Source organism: Ilyonectria robusta, assembly GCF_021365365.1.
Source record: "Ilyonectria robusta strain PMI_751 chromosome Unknown BGZ61scaffold_1, whole genome shotgun sequence".
In the NCBI taxonomy this organism is placed as follows: domain Eukaryota; kingdom Fungi; phylum Ascomycota; class Sordariomycetes; order Hypocreales; family Nectriaceae; genus Ilyonectria; species Ilyonectria robusta.
The window spans coordinates 624,290-638,589 of record NW_025764435.1 but is presented as its reverse complement, the minus strand read 5'-3'; the positions used below and the strand labels follow the sequence as shown (position 1 = coordinate 638,589).

Below are 14,300 nucleotides of genomic sequence, written 5' to 3'. Positions count from 1 at the left end.
AGCTGGAGAAATCATGTACATGCCCATCGAGCTTGTCCGTTGACAATCGAGGTGTAAGTAAGGCCAGAAATTGCAGATGATCGGCGATGTGATTCATCATCATGAGATTCGTCATAGGTTTCGCCATGCGGTGAGGCACAGGGTTAGTCGTAGGATTAGTAGTCTTCGTCGCCTTCGCAGCCTGAGTGTTGGTCGCCACTTGGTCTCCTTGCTCTCCTGCTAGCTCGCCCTCTTGCTTCGGAACTTCGAACAGTACTGTTTTTTTGCTCCTACTACTACTGCCTAACGCGGTTATTGGCTCCAGCGGCAACGTCTCCAGTGGTTCGTTGGAGGTCTGCGGCGCGGACGACGCCGAGTGTTGAGGCATGCTAGTCTTTGCGTGTTTAGGTTTGTCAAGGGGCAGGCAGCAGAGGGGGCAGATATCTGTTGGTGTGTGAAAATCCGATGCTTCTTGAGGGTCTCGAGTCAATGTTTCGTTGCTAATCGGGCTGCTTGGGCCTTGCCGCCAGACGACACCATGCTCCTCCTCAGTGTGAGCTCTCCAGTCAGATCGGCTGGCAAAGGTTGGACGCTCCGAACAGGAATTCGAAACACACACAAAAGGCAGCAAGTCTTCGTTGACATGGCATCTGGAACACTACACTTAGCATCTGGATATGGGGGTTGTCATTAGCAGAGGACCAACTTACCTCCACCACACAGTGTCTGTGAAGTCAACCTTCAGGAAGACCTTTCGACAGAAAGGACACGGTTTTCGATCCTCTCCATCCTCGAATTCGGGAGGACTGGGAAACTTTGCACCGCTTACAAGAACGGTTGATGCGCCAACTTGCCTTCGAACCGGCATCTTCGCCTCCATAGTCGGCGCGGTGAGTCGGGATCCCGGATCCGATGCAAAGGTCCCAGATAGAAACGAGGTACCAACGGAGATTCTACTTGGTTCAGGCTTTTGGGGAGTCCGATTTCCATCCTTTAATGTTTGCTGATGCGATGATTCTTTGGCAAGCGGAGGTGTCGGTTCTCGTTGCGCCTGCAAGGAGTCATCGCCCCGTTTTGTATTGTAGTTGCGACGCCGGTCTGCGCGCAATTTCTTGTCGTGAGACTTCCAGTAGAACAACTTTGCATATCTATGCGTCATCGACTTGCTCAAGTGTTGGCGGAGGGTTTCAGAGGCTTCCGGATAGAGCATCTCGACCGCGAATATCGCCTTTCCTTCGAAGGAATAGACCTCTGCAGGCTTCCTTGCTCGGAATGCCATGACTCGGGCATCAAGAGAGGAGACAGAAGATAGTCGGACATGAATTGCAAGTCGGTCAAGCTCGTTTAGCGAACGCAGGAGGCCTTTAAATTCGATCTTTCGCCTGTCCACCTCGTCATCTGAGGATCCATCTGAAGATCCATCTGAGGATCCTGAAGATGAACTTGAATCACTCACGTCGGCCGGTACTAACACTCTGTAAGCTTGCAGTCTGAATGAGATTTCGCAACGGCCTTACTCTGGATTAAGTTCATCTTGAGCATATCCAAATCGAAAAGAATAAGGTCTGCATATCGTGGATGACGTTTCAGGCGATGGTCAAGACTTGCATTTCCTTCAGCGAAGACACCGAGATAAGCCGCCCAGTCGGCGAATCTTTTCTCCATTTTCCGCAGAATAATTGCATACGTTTCCTCTTCGTTTAACTCCAGAAACTGGAGACTCTTGGAGAAGTCTGACTGGCAGTGAGAGACCATGGTTGAGATGAGCCCGTCGACCTCCTCGCTCAGGTCAACCGGCTCAGTCTCGGGAGTCGCTGGATGATTTCCGATGGTCGCCATCGCTGGCCGCTGAGAGTGTACGATTGCTTCAAAGGTTCTAGCTTAGTAGAATGCCATAAGTTGCACGGTTGTCGACGTCGACCGACTTGCCTCGTCCGTTTGCTGATGGTTTGGCGAAAGTGACTGTTGATGCTCATCGGCGGGGCTGATCATCTACTCGGTATATTACCAGCGCAGGGTAACAAAGGGATAAGGCCCGTCACGGGGACGAAAATAGTACAAAGAAAGGCACGAATTTTGCGTAAGAAAGTTTGGTGAACGGAAAACAGTACAAAGAAACGGACGAAGTTTGCGTACAGTAAAATCACATTACCCCCCCCCACCTTTTCCCCATCCGCATTCGACGTCTTCTCTCCGCCACACTAAAGTTACCAATGTCAGTGTGGCTGCCAGCGCAGCTGCGTGTGAGGATAGTGGTTAAGATATGCAAGAGGAGTCAGCATTCGCTAATTTGTGCTAGAAAACGGTGACAGGAACGGAATGGTCGCTCTTAGCGTCGATGTTATGCACATCCTGCGTCCGCCAGTCCAGTTGAACAGTGTTGCCGATCAGGACCTGTAACGCTGGAAGCTGCCACCAATAGCGTTCTTGCATCTTCTACTAGCTTTAACTTCAGCTAGCTGGGGAAGGCTGCCCGGGCAGGCTGATCAAAGACATGTAGCTCAGGAAATCCGAGCTCTTGAAGCTTGATCTTCCTTCCACCAACATCGTTCACCCATCAGGAGTTTGCCAACAGTCACGAGCCTCGTCGGTTTCTCGCCCCGAACTTGATCACAGCCTGATCGCAGCCTCGTCTCCACGCCTGAGGCTTCGAGCCCGATCGCCACGACCATCCCATCGAGGTCAGGCCTGATTTCCCCTCGAATACAACACTTCCGAACTGATCCATCCACATCTCCCACCGATTGAGTCCCGTCAGAGTTTGCAACAGGCAAGCGGTTAGCCTAGGACTTGGACGAGACTCGGTGAGCCGGGCTTGACAGCGACCATGTTACTGGAAGATCTCATTTCCAGCAAAAGGATTGATGATGCCGTCGAGTGGAAGTTGATACATCGGCTGCGCCAAAACAGTCATCACATCAGCCCGCATGGATGTGTTGCCGTTGACAGTGGCAGCACGCGAACGCAAGGGCTTCACAGTGATATCCTCTCCCTCGACATGCAGATCCGAAGGACCTTCACGACTTTGCGGTTGGATATGTTGTTGCATTTGGGGTCGGAAATGACAGACGCTGTGTCTCAGGCAGGCTTGGAATCGGTGACAGACGAGGACTCTAGCCGGGACAGCTCCGGCCCAGGCTCGCATCCAAGCGTGGAATCCCATCTGGGCTCTCCTCCCGATGACCTCTTGGATTCACGAGGCCATGGAGCTCTTCCATCAGCCAAGGAAGCATTGTCTCATCTCAGCGACCTGTGTTCTCTTCTCGAAGCGCGGGTTAACCCGGGTCTGATCCCCGTCGAACCTGGAGATAGCGACCAAACTCGAGGCTACCCAAGGCTGACGCGTCTGATGGAATACCTTCAGTCTTTAACGCATTCTACCACAAGTCTACAGTTTATTCCAATACCTGGATCTGCGCCAACGCAGTTCCTTTTCAACATTACGGAAGACCCAGCGACGGCTGGTGCCTTCGTCTCTTTCAGTGGCCGGGAACAGAAGCGACCTCAAAGGAAAACCCGACAGCGGATGCTTCAAGAAGTCGGACTTTTGAGCCGTCGCTTCTCTGCCTTCAACAGTTTTGTTGATAAGCTACAGATCCCTGGAGGGTATCTTGACAACCTCGCTAAGCCGCCGATTGAATCGTCTACCTCGAATGAGTCTTTCGCGTCGTTCGCGCTGCTCCAGAAGTTTCGCCGGCAAACGAAAGCTGCCTGTCACGCTATATTCTCGCAGTTTGGACTTTGCGATCGCCGCGGGTCTACGAAGCACGAGGTCCGACTACAGTTGCCAGGATGGGAGGACGTTTCCGACTGCCACTCCACAGACGAGTAAGGGAACTTACCTGTCCAACTTCTCTTGACCATGTGCTCGCAAGAAGATTCTTGGCAGCCTGCGAGAATGTATTTGCTTCAGTATGTCATCCCATTGCCTCGAACCTCAGACACCTGAGCTCGGCTGCCTTCAGTTACTGACATTCCAAGGGACATGTCGGAATACAGTCAACACACCAATGTCTGCACTCAGGGACAATTCTGCAGTGTTTTGGAGGGTTGCCGCAATAAGGACATGGATCTCCAATTCTACGCCTCAGAAGACTGCAAAGGGAGATGGTCACGATGGATTACCTATTCACATCCCTGAAAGACCAGAGAGAACTCGGATATGCGGCGACAGCTCCCCGAGTGACATGGATAGCCTTTGGACTCTTGTCAAGCGAGGCTACTTCGCAAAGGAACAGACCATGGATTTGTTGCACAGCGGCGGCGGAAAGGACTCTATTCTTAGCTTCGACCAGCGCAAGGCCCTTGCCATCAAGCTCATTCTCGGGTTGATGCTGTCCATGGATTCTGATCACGTCTTTGAGTCCTGGGATTCAAAACACATTTATTTCTTGAAGCCTGTGGATACACAAAACTCGCCATTTATTTCCATCTCCAGAAAGGAAGACCGCTCAAGTCGCTCAACCAGTCTTGCTCTTCCTAGACTGCGTCCTTCTAGCAACGTTGGGGAATACGAAGACGGCGTGAAACCCCTGCCCCAGTTTGCGCACTTGGCCAAGGTTTTGCTGCAAATCGGGCTCGGGGACCGTCTCGACAGCGTGAAGATACCCCAAGTGTCAGAACGAGGTTTCCAAGATGCATAGAAGGATTTCCGGAGGACGATCGACGAGTATAGCAAAAGGCTGACCTGCGAACCTGAAGAGGACCTCGAGACATTGCCCTTCCTGAGAGCTGCTCTGGGCTGCTTGGACTTCCACATGGAGTACCAACAGCGCGTGAAGGAAGCTCCGTCAAGCCAGACGATGGAGATTGCGTGGAAGCTGGTGTTTGATACCATTCTGGTCCAGATTGACAACAACCTAACCATGGAGAAGTTAGTCAAGCCCAGTGCCGGTACTACGACTACTCAGCCGAGCAAATCCAGCATCGTGTCATTCGATGCAAAACAGGCCGATAGGCCCTCGACGTAAGTCTGTCTTCACAAAACCCTCGCCCCTTTTATAATCACAATGGATTCGCTGACACTTCCCAAAACCCAAAGGGCTGACGCGTTCTGGGAACGTCTCGAGAAATTCCATAAGTCATATTCACGCTTTGTCGCCGATCGTATCACAGAGTCGGGGGTAGAATCGCCACGGCGTATTCGTATAGCAGTTCTTGACACTGGGATTGACTTCAGACATCCGGGCATCATAAACGCGAAGGAAAAGGGCCGCATAAAGGAGGAGTGGTGTCACAGCTGGGTTGGCGCTGATGCAAAGAACGACGACGATGGATTACATGGGACAAACTGCGCCTACCTCGTCCATGAAGCGGCTCCTGAAGCGGATATCTACGTTGGGAAAGTGTTCAATCAGAACGCCTTGAGGTTTTACGAGGTCGGGAACATAGCCAAGGTAAGACATGCGTGGCGCAACCGAGATTGAGTTCAGAAATGGCCTATTATCGATCCTTATACTAACATTTACGACACAATAGGCCATTGAACACGCAGCAAACACATGGGACGTGGATATCATTGCGATGCCCTTCGGGCTGAGGCCCCCAGAAGCTCGGGACGATGGAAACGAGGATGAGGAACGTCTGGCCTTGCAGAAGCACCACGAATTCGTTGACGATATTGAAGATGCGATTCGAGAGGCCGCGATGAAATCGCCGCGACTCATGTTTGCGGCTGCCTCCACCAACGGCAATAATGATCCACGTGCGTTCCCGGCGAGCTATAAGCCATGGGTTTTCTGCGTTTATGCCTCGGAAGGGAACGGTACAGGTGACGGCACCTACCCGGACGCAGGCAGCGGCTTCAACTTCATGACTCTCGGAATAGGCTTGGAGGTGATGGAGAGGGAGTTGATACCTGAGGGTGGGAGAAAGTTTCCGAGTTACAAGACGGTAGTCAAGTCCGGCACGTCGCTTGCAACGCCCATTGCTGCCGGCATTGCCGCCACAGCCCTGGATCTCGCAGCACGTGTGGAGGCAATCAATACCCGAGCGGAGAAGAAGCTCAAAAGGTTTGAAGAGATGGAAAAGCTGCTAAGAATCATGTCAACTCCCAAGAGCAATGGCAGAGATCGGCTGTTCTACATGGCACCGTGGCATCACTAGGGGGATGGCTGGGAGAGGAATGAGTCTGGCAGCCGGTGGGTCTGGGATACAATCAACATCCTGTTTTCTTAGCACAGGATTCACCTGTTAGACTAGTCTGCGGTAGCGAGAGGGATTGCAATAAAGTATTTGAATATTGCTATGCGCACACACTCAAAATACTACTCGCACACTTAAGTATATAGGCCAATTTCACTAAGAAGTCTTAATGATATACCAATTAGTAAGTTAAACCTAAGAAAACTAAATAAATTTATTCTAAGTATATATCTTCTATATTTTACTATTTAAATTTCATCTTTTAATTTATTTGAGGGGAGAAACTAAATAATCTCCAGAATAAGATACCTTAAGTCTTATACTAAGCTTCGGTATAAAAGGTCGTACTTGTGTGCGATTAGCATTTTGAACGTGTGCGCGTAGCAATACTCAAATATTTACGGAAGCATTCTCAATTGTCCAAATCTCCTCAACTCAAACTGATTGTCGGAGACTGAGCCAGGGCCGGCACCCTGCTACATGATAATTCGACTTCTACTATGGTCTCGGGACAGACGCAAGCCAGCTGCCAATAGCCCGTCAAGGTAAGATCCAAGTGACGGAGTCTGCTTCTCCCATCTGGCTCTCATCCACGATTTCTTGTCCAGATCCACTGTCGACTTCGTCGTCGACGTACTTTAGCCACTCCAAGACGCTCTCGCCTTTCTCCTTAGATTCACCGAGCGTTGCCCCAACAATGTCTTCAGCATCATTCCTCGCGCCATCCTTTTCCCACCAGATTTTTCTGACCCGAATACGTACCAAGGATTAATGGAGTTGATCCGTCAAAACTCGACGAAAGACTCTCCTCGCTCTCGTACGCCTCGGAGCTCCTTCAGGCTGCGGCTAAAGCCCGCCTTCTCAGACGGCTTGTCAAGCGGCTTCAACTGCGAATCGGGAACTTTGATCGTGCCGCCAATATCAAGCGGGGTAAAGACGCTGTCAAAATCGAGGCCTCGCAGGACAGAGCCGAGCTCTAGCTGGCCATTGGGCGGTGGGGCGATGCTGAAGTCAGGGCAGAGATGAAAAGAAGGCTGGGGACTAAATGAGGCAGTCATTGGGACAACGGTATCCGAGAATTTTAGACAATATGGGAGATAGGATAAGTCGCAGGTACTTCGTGATGTTGAAAACAGCCGTTGATGATGAGGAATCCACCGCTCGTCAGAAAGACGAGGGAGGGGTGCTGCATTATTAAGCAAAGCTCAAGAACGTTGCAAGGAACGTAGCGAATAGCAGCTTCTAGCTTTGCTTCTTTAATGAGATTTCAGAAAACGGATGTAGTTGGCCAAGGCCGCCACGCCTGCGCCTCGGTCTGCAAGGGGGAAGGGGGGTTTTCTTCCATGAGCCGACCTTGGATCCTGACCTTGACCTAGCAAACCCCAGCCACCGCCTCCGGGCCCTCGATCCGGCAGATCATCAAGCCCTCAATCGGGAGGACCTTCAGACCCCTAGGCAAGCAGACCTATGAGCCCTCTGCCTGACTGACCGACCGACCGACTGACTGATTAATCCAGCCGACTTCCAGGCCCCTGGGAAAGCAGACCTCCAGACCTCGATCCGACAGACCACTAGGACTCTAGGCAAGCAGACTTCCAAGCCCTGGCCCCTCTGAGCCTTGGCGAAGAGAGACGCGCAGCGGCTTTGGCGAAGGGCTGCTGGAGGCAAATATGACCTACTGGCCCCAGGCACCCTCCGTTTATTTACTTGACTAAGTAAAAGTGAAGATCTCCAGAATGCTCGGCAGTTATCGTGGTATATCTCTCATGTTCCTTTCCCACCAACACTCTCAGGCCAAGCTCGTCCCGCCCCAGCCTCGACCCAGGGTTCCTCAGCCCGATATCAGCATCAACTCAGCTTAGAGCGACAGGAGCTCAGCTCTAGAAAGAGAATGGATTTTGGTGTCAGAGTTTCGTCTCCAAGTTTAGTAGTATTAAAGTAAGTATTGTGCCGAGCCCCTCATCTTCAAGCATGACGTAGACGATTGGACAGTCTTACATGAGCTGTGAGTTATAGTAATCATGTATTGCGGCCTTGATATTGCAATCCGCGCTCGGTACTTTCTAAACTGAAAGTTAAAAACGTGCTTAATTGAACTACTCGAGTATATGATGCCCTTGGTTGGCTCGGTAGGTATGCATTTTCTTTTTGAGCTACATTGAGGGAAGCTTTTGGCACATCCGAGATCGCACCTGATTACAACCTCATAGGAAATAGTCTCGTATTGGTTCGCCATGACAGAATTGATGAATTACTCCGCGATTCGAATTCGATAGACAGTGGAGAACCCCTGACTCACCATATCATTAGTCTTCCACATCCCTGACTAACAAACTCCTTAGTCTTCGATGAGCCACGCGGTTGAACTCTGAGGCAAATCGGGTATCTCCGGCCGGCCAGTCACAGCATTTGCCCCCGCACGGACTATATGATGTTCCGATACCGGCCCGACGTTCCATGAAAACTTTTCCCGCTGTCATGTAATTATGCCAGCCAAGTCGCGGACGGACCAATATACAAGTCATCGCTATTCAGCTTTCATATTCTTCTAAACCCATTGAACCGACATTATCCACATCATGGCGACCATCCCGGAAGGACGCACTCACAGTGCTTCGCAAACATACCTCTCCACCCGAGGTGGTGACCAAGGCGTATGCTTCCTTAACATGGAATACAACTGACCACGTACTAAACTTTCCCAGCTTTCATTTGAAACTGTTGTACTCAAGGGACTCGCCGCAGACGGCGGTCTTTTCTTGCCCGAGGAAATTCCAATTGCGGCAGATTGGGTAGGTGCTCAGTGGTCCACAATTACTGCTCTATTTGAAGTTATTTCCCCTCCATTCCATGAGGCTAATGCGGGAAACCACCTCAGCAAAGTTGGAAAGACTTGTCATACGCCGAATTGGCCTTCAAGATCATCAGCTTGTACGTGTCGACTGATGAGATCCCTGCCGACGACTTGAAAGCCATCATCGACCGAAGTTACTCGACCTTCCGTTCAGATGCTATCACGCCATTGGTACATCTGAAGGATAACCTCAACCTCCTCGAACTATTCCACGGCCCGAGTTATTCCTTCAAGGACTGTACGTACTATTCATGGAGGTCAACTATTCCGCATCTCAGTGAAACTAACAAATTTGTAGGCGCCCTGCAATTCCTGGGTAATCTCTTCGAGTATTTCCTTGTTCGCAAGAATGAGGGGAAAGAGGGGAAAGGTGAGTCACCTGAGTTCCAGCTCTCGAGGATCCAAGGTCTGACAATTTGATAGACAGGCATCATCTGACGGTCGTCGGCGCAACCAGCGGTGATGTAAATTCCCCCGTGCTCGAGAACTTTCCAATTGAGTCACTAACAATCTGTAGACTGGATCAGCAGCCATTTATGGTCTCAGGGGCAAGAAGGATGTCTCGGTGTTCATCCTCCACCCTAAGGGCCGCGTTAGTCCTCTGCAAGAAAAGCAGATGACCACCATCCTGGATGAAAACGTCCACAACATGGCGGTCGAGGGCACCTTTGATGATTGCCAAGACATTGTTAAGGCACTGTTCGCCGACCCCGAGGCCAACAAGGCGCTAAAGCTCGGAGCTGTATGTACTCCGTCATGAAGGACCAGCCATGTCCGTGTTTTGCTGAAGCTGACAATATTCCAGGTGAACTCCATCAACTGGGCTAGAATTCTGGCCCAGATCGTCTACTACTTCCACTCTTATTTCGCGTTGGCGAAAGCCTCGCCCTCATTCAATGTCGGCGACAAGGTTAGAGCCGTTGTCCCCACCGGCAACTTTGGCGACGTCCTGGCTGGATACTTTGCCACTCGCATGGGCCTCCCCACCGAGAAGCTTGTCATCGCCACCAACGAGAACGACATCTTGGATCGGTTCTGGAAGACCGGCCGATATGAGAAGAAGCCCGAGACAGATGGAGCGGCGGAAACCAACGGCGCGAGCGACGACGGCGCGCGCGAGACGCTCAGCCCTGCCATGGACATCCTGGTCTCCAGCAACTTCGAGCGCCTGCTCTGGTTCCTCGCTTACGAATTCGCCTCCAAGGCTGGCATGGACGACGAGTGGAGCAGGAAACAGGCCTGCCAAGAGGTCACAGTCTGGCTGTCCGACTTGAAGACCAAAGGTGGTTTCGGCCCCGTCTACCTTGACGTGCTGGAGAGCGCCCGCCGCACCTTCGAGAGCGAGCGAGTCACCGATACCCAGACCATCGAAACCATCAAGAAGTACTACCAGGATATCGGCTACGTTCTGGACCCCCACACGGCAGTGGGTGTCACCGCCGCGGAGCGATCCATCAGCCGAACCGGACCTGAGCTGCCTCACATCTCGCTCTCGACCGCTCACCCGGCCAAGTTTGCGTCGGCCGTCACCATGGCCTTGGAAAAAGAGGCGGGTTTCGATTTCAACACCGTCCTCCCCGCTGAGTTTGTTGAGCTTGCCGAGAAAGAGACACATGTGACCGACGTTGAGAACTCATGGTCCAAGGTGCGAGAAATTGTCATTGCGCAAGTTGAGGGCAGTTTGAAGCAGTAGATGTCGGCGCTTTGAACCAGGTTATAGAGCTTTAGAGAGATCGCTAGATTCTGTGGAGAGTGAAAGAGCGCGAACTAGTCATTCTGCAGCATTTACTTGCGAGACACGCCCCTGAATGCCCTCGTTCCGACCCTGAGTGCGGCACAGTTCCCCCTTCGGTTTGAGGCTCGAATAAGGGATGGCGGAGGGCTGGGGCCCTGTATTTATTTAACCTAGAATTTCCTCCGTCGATGGATTTTCAGGGATATCGATGAGGCACCTTCGTTCACTGCCACAGGTTGACCTGCTCTGCTGTCTACATGCAAGACCGAGACCCTGCCTTGTCACAGTTTTCATCTAAAATAAAGGAAAACAGCACTGGGAAGTTATGCTGACAGTGTCAGTGGGTCCGATGGTGTTGAGAATTATAGATAGACCATAGTGTCACTCATTACGTTACTTCGATATACGCATATGAGCGAGGCTAAACTGCTTTATTCACATGGCGACCACTTTACTACAATGAGTAAGAATGACCAAATATTACGTCCCTTGCTAATTTAAGATGCTAGATATCAATGTTGTATTCCCGTCCAAGGTATATTGAACGGTGTCGTTATTACCTGCTCCTGGCAACCTCAGTGTTTGTTCCTTTGATTCTAGAAACAGATTGCTCACCGAAAATTCCTCCAACACAACTCATCCCCATTTTATCGAAGCGGTCACCGGTATTTATCCGTGAGCTTTTCCTGGCTGGAGGGTATTTCGGCCCGCGTACCTCCGTCGTGTTCCACTTTAAGCGCTGCCTTGTATCACTCGACTTCAATTGATTATGACACTTGGATAGGGAGCCAAAAGAATCCGTGTGAGGTCATTTCGCCTGGAGCTCGTATCCAGGTCGACTTTCTAAATCGAGTGGCACATTGCGGACCCCAATTGCTCAGCCCCCAAATCCGATCACAGCCAGACAACGAGCGTTGCCTTCGGCGAATTTGCTCGTGCTCTGGGCGCAAATGACTAGCTTGCTTGTCACACGGTGCTGCGCCCGGAAGTTATTACCTCCTTGGGTAGACGCGGGCATTTTTTGCGTAGCTTAGGTACGGCGCAGGCTGCAATATGGGAGGATTCGAATGTGGCACTTGAATACATATATTCGACAAGATGCTGCTCTCCACCTTTGAAGCTTCACTGGTTCATCTTTATTGCTTTATTAAGCTGCACATCATGACTACGTTTATTATTCCAGTTGTTGCTGTCTTGGTTCCTTTGTGTTCCTAATTATTCTCATCCCCATCACATTAATTGTCAAAGCATCATCCCGCAGAGCAGCCAACCAGCAGGCACACATGCTCTACGCCCAGTTAAGGTCCCCCCAGGCGCCGGGACATTCGCCAAGACTTGGTGAGAAACTTTGCGTCTCAGATCATCAAGAATGCAGCCGACGGATGGGGATGATTTTGCAAGAGTCCAGCATCTAACGACCGATACGTGCTGCTTGGATCCGTGGGCGGACGTTGTGTTGTAGCTGAAAAGGTTGGAAGAGATGCGACCGCTCATGGAAGGCCAAGATAAGGTATATCTCGAGGCCAGTATTAAGAAAAATAAGGAATTGCTCGACAGGCAAAGAACAGCATTCGTGGTTAGTAGGAGTGCATGGGTAATAGGGAGTGCAAGAGGAGGTGGTGTTGGCGGCGGCGGCGGAGGAGCAGGAGGGAGCTGAAGCTGACTTCGCAAGGTTCACGACAATTCTCGTAGGTGTCTTGGCGTTGTACGAATAGCCAGGGAATGAATCGTCACACGGAGGGATATGCCTGGGTTGGAGATAGAGTAGGGGTTAAAATAAGGGATTAAAATAAGGGTTGGGACGAGACAGACATGGGCTGATAGACAAGGGTCGAGAATCCCAGCTCGCCACGATTAGCCTCTTCAATTTCGCAACGCAAAACGCACAGAATCGAACATATGCGATCTGCCAAGATACCATCCCGAACGGCTAATGCGATGCCCCGGCTTGGGCTGGCCTCGTGGCTTGGGCTGCGTGCGAGCTCTGCGTGGTTTCATTGGCATCAAATCAATCGTGTTAGTGTGCGAGTCTCAGCCGTGTGAAGAAACGCCCGCGCAGGCTGGCGCGGGGCACTTAAAACACTATCATTATCTACGTACCTGGCTTGGCTGAACCAGGGCAATCCGTATAAAGGCTGGCGTCAACCCCTCATTCCGGCGTGGACTGGTCGATCAGGGTCTGTTATCTACATCTACATCTGCATCTGCATCCAACCTCGCTCAGCACACGACTATCCGAGTCCAGCGCGCTCCGTCGCCGCATTGTCACCATCTGCTCCGCATCACCAACCGCATCGCCAACCATGGATCGCCCCTCCATCAGCTCCGACGCCGCCTCCACCTTCTCGGGCTCCACCGCCTGCTCCTACAAGGACGCGCCGCCCACCGTCGAGGCCAAGGCTGCCCGTCGCGGCATGCGCCAGCGCGTGCGCGACGTCGTCCACGAACTGGGCCGCCCGCCCACGGCGAAGCAGGACGCCAAGGACGGCAAGACGACCAAGAATCACGTCGACATGGGCCCGGCCGGCTCCGGTTTCAGGGCCCCCGGAGCCCTCTAGCCGCACGACGACGACGAATCTAGGCTGTTGCAGGCCGTGCGACAAGAGAGAGAGGGCCGGGAGACGAGGGACTGGGATATCTGCGCTGCAATCTGTTTGGCGTTGGGTGCTGTAATGTGATACCGCTTCTGTTGCGTTTGTGCTTGGGATGATGGATGGTGGATGTTCCTGTGATGGATCTCGGCCTGCGATGCCACACCGCCGCGCCATTGATAAGGCCAGGACGATGGCTCAATGGATATATTGCCCATCGGTCATCTGGAATTTACCCCTATGAGTTCTTGACAATTCAATTTTTGTGTCGATTCATGCTCTGTCAACTCAATTCGCCCCTCGTGTGTTACCTGCCAGGCGACGTTGGCCCGGCCCTGTCCCGACCCTGTGCCTCCCCCCGTACCATGCAGACTGATCCTATACGCTCGTCTCGGATATCTGGAATCCGTCCAAGTCTCCACAATATTCTCCCCATAGGGCTGTTTGTCGGCGCTCTGTCCTCTCAGTGGTTGAGGCGGCCTTGTCGTGGGCTTATTGCTACGCAAGGTGTATGCGTGATGCGTGATGGCCCCGGGATGCCAATTCGAGCCAAATCTTCAACTTGTCACCTAAATCAGCCCATTTACCCATGGCCACGGCATCCATAAGACGGCTGCTATGTTATTATATCCATTTAACACCGTAGGGACGAACCATTTTCTCGTCGGCACTTTGGAGGGTTAAAATATCGGCATGGCTCAGAGGCTTACAAACTTGAGGATCGACGACGCGCCTTATGAATGGGGCGAGAACAAATTAGACGTAGGCCTAAGTTCTCTTTCTAGTCGACCAGAATGTCTGCTCTAAAATCGGCGCCGCCCAAATGTCGCTTTTAACACCTCACCTCATCAATCCCTCGCACCTAGCATCCAAGATCCCATCAGAGTTGCGCCTCAAAGAGGCCGCCACTGTGCCAGTGAACTTGGTTACCATCGCCCACTCTGCCACTGCCGACCTGAACCTTGAGCTTTCACAGCCCATCTAGGACGGTTAGACG

At 51.8% G+C, this 14,300-nt stretch overlaps 5 protein-coding genes across 5 annotated transcripts; 3 read left to right on the top strand and 2 right to left on the bottom strand.

Annotated features, from left to right (window-relative positions):
• Window positions 1-287: 287 nt before the first annotated feature.
• BGZ61DRAFT_377548 (uncharacterized protein) lies at window positions 288-1,743 on the bottom strand (the record flags this gene model as incomplete). Its single annotated transcript, XM_046242576.1, has 3 exons — window positions 1,667-1,743; window positions 690-1,454; window positions 288-629 (listed from the first exon to the last, which is right to left on the bottom strand). Coding segments are annotated over exons 1-3 (1,173 nt in total), but the record flags the coding sequence as incomplete, so codon positions are not given.
• A 1,063-nt stretch (window positions 1,744-2,806) lies between these two features.
• BGZ61DRAFT_511583 (uncharacterized protein) lies at window positions 2,807-6,234 on the top strand (the record flags this gene model as incomplete). The annotated part of the gene is made up of 5 exons (XM_046252128.1): window positions 2,807-3,807; window positions 3,893-4,594; window positions 4,655-4,945; window positions 5,021-5,375; window positions 5,458-6,234. 5 exons carry the CDS (start codon window positions 2,807-2,809, stop codon window positions 6,082-6,084), a joined length of 2,976 nt encoding a protein of 991 aa, XP_046111660.1. The 3' UTR covers window positions 6,085-6,234.
• Window positions 6,235-6,663: 429 nt separating this feature from the next.
• On the bottom strand, window positions 6,664-7,181 carry BGZ61DRAFT_470375 (uncharacterized protein; the record flags this gene model as incomplete). The annotated part of the gene is made up of 2 exons (XM_046248074.1): window positions 6,664-6,849; window positions 6,945-7,181. 2 exons carry the CDS (start codon window positions 7,179-7,181, stop codon window positions 6,664-6,666), a joined length of 423 nt encoding a protein of 140 aa, XP_046111659.1.
• A 1,521-nt stretch (window positions 7,182-8,702) lies between these two features.
• BGZ61DRAFT_470374 (threonine synthase) lies at window positions 8,703-10,670 on the top strand (the record flags this gene model as incomplete). The annotated part of the gene is made up of 7 exons (XM_046248073.1): window positions 8,703-8,777; window positions 8,829-8,915; window positions 9,002-9,215; window positions 9,276-9,347; window positions 9,401-9,441; window positions 9,495-9,719; window positions 9,783-10,670. 7 exons carry the CDS (start codon window positions 8,703-8,705, stop codon window positions 10,668-10,670), a joined length of 1,602 nt encoding a protein of 533 aa, XP_046111658.1.
• Window positions 10,671-12,815: 2,145 nt separating this feature from the next.
• Window positions 12,816-14,288, top strand: BGZ61DRAFT_582143 (uncharacterized protein; the record flags this gene model as incomplete). Its single annotated transcript, XM_046256276.1, has 2 exons — window positions 12,816-13,244; window positions 14,089-14,288. Exons 1-2 carry the CDS (start codon window positions 13,016-13,018, stop codon window positions 14,286-14,288), a joined length of 429 nt encoding a protein of 142 aa, XP_046111657.1. The 5' UTR covers window positions 12,816-13,015.
• Window positions 14,289-14,300: the final 12 nt, after the last annotated feature.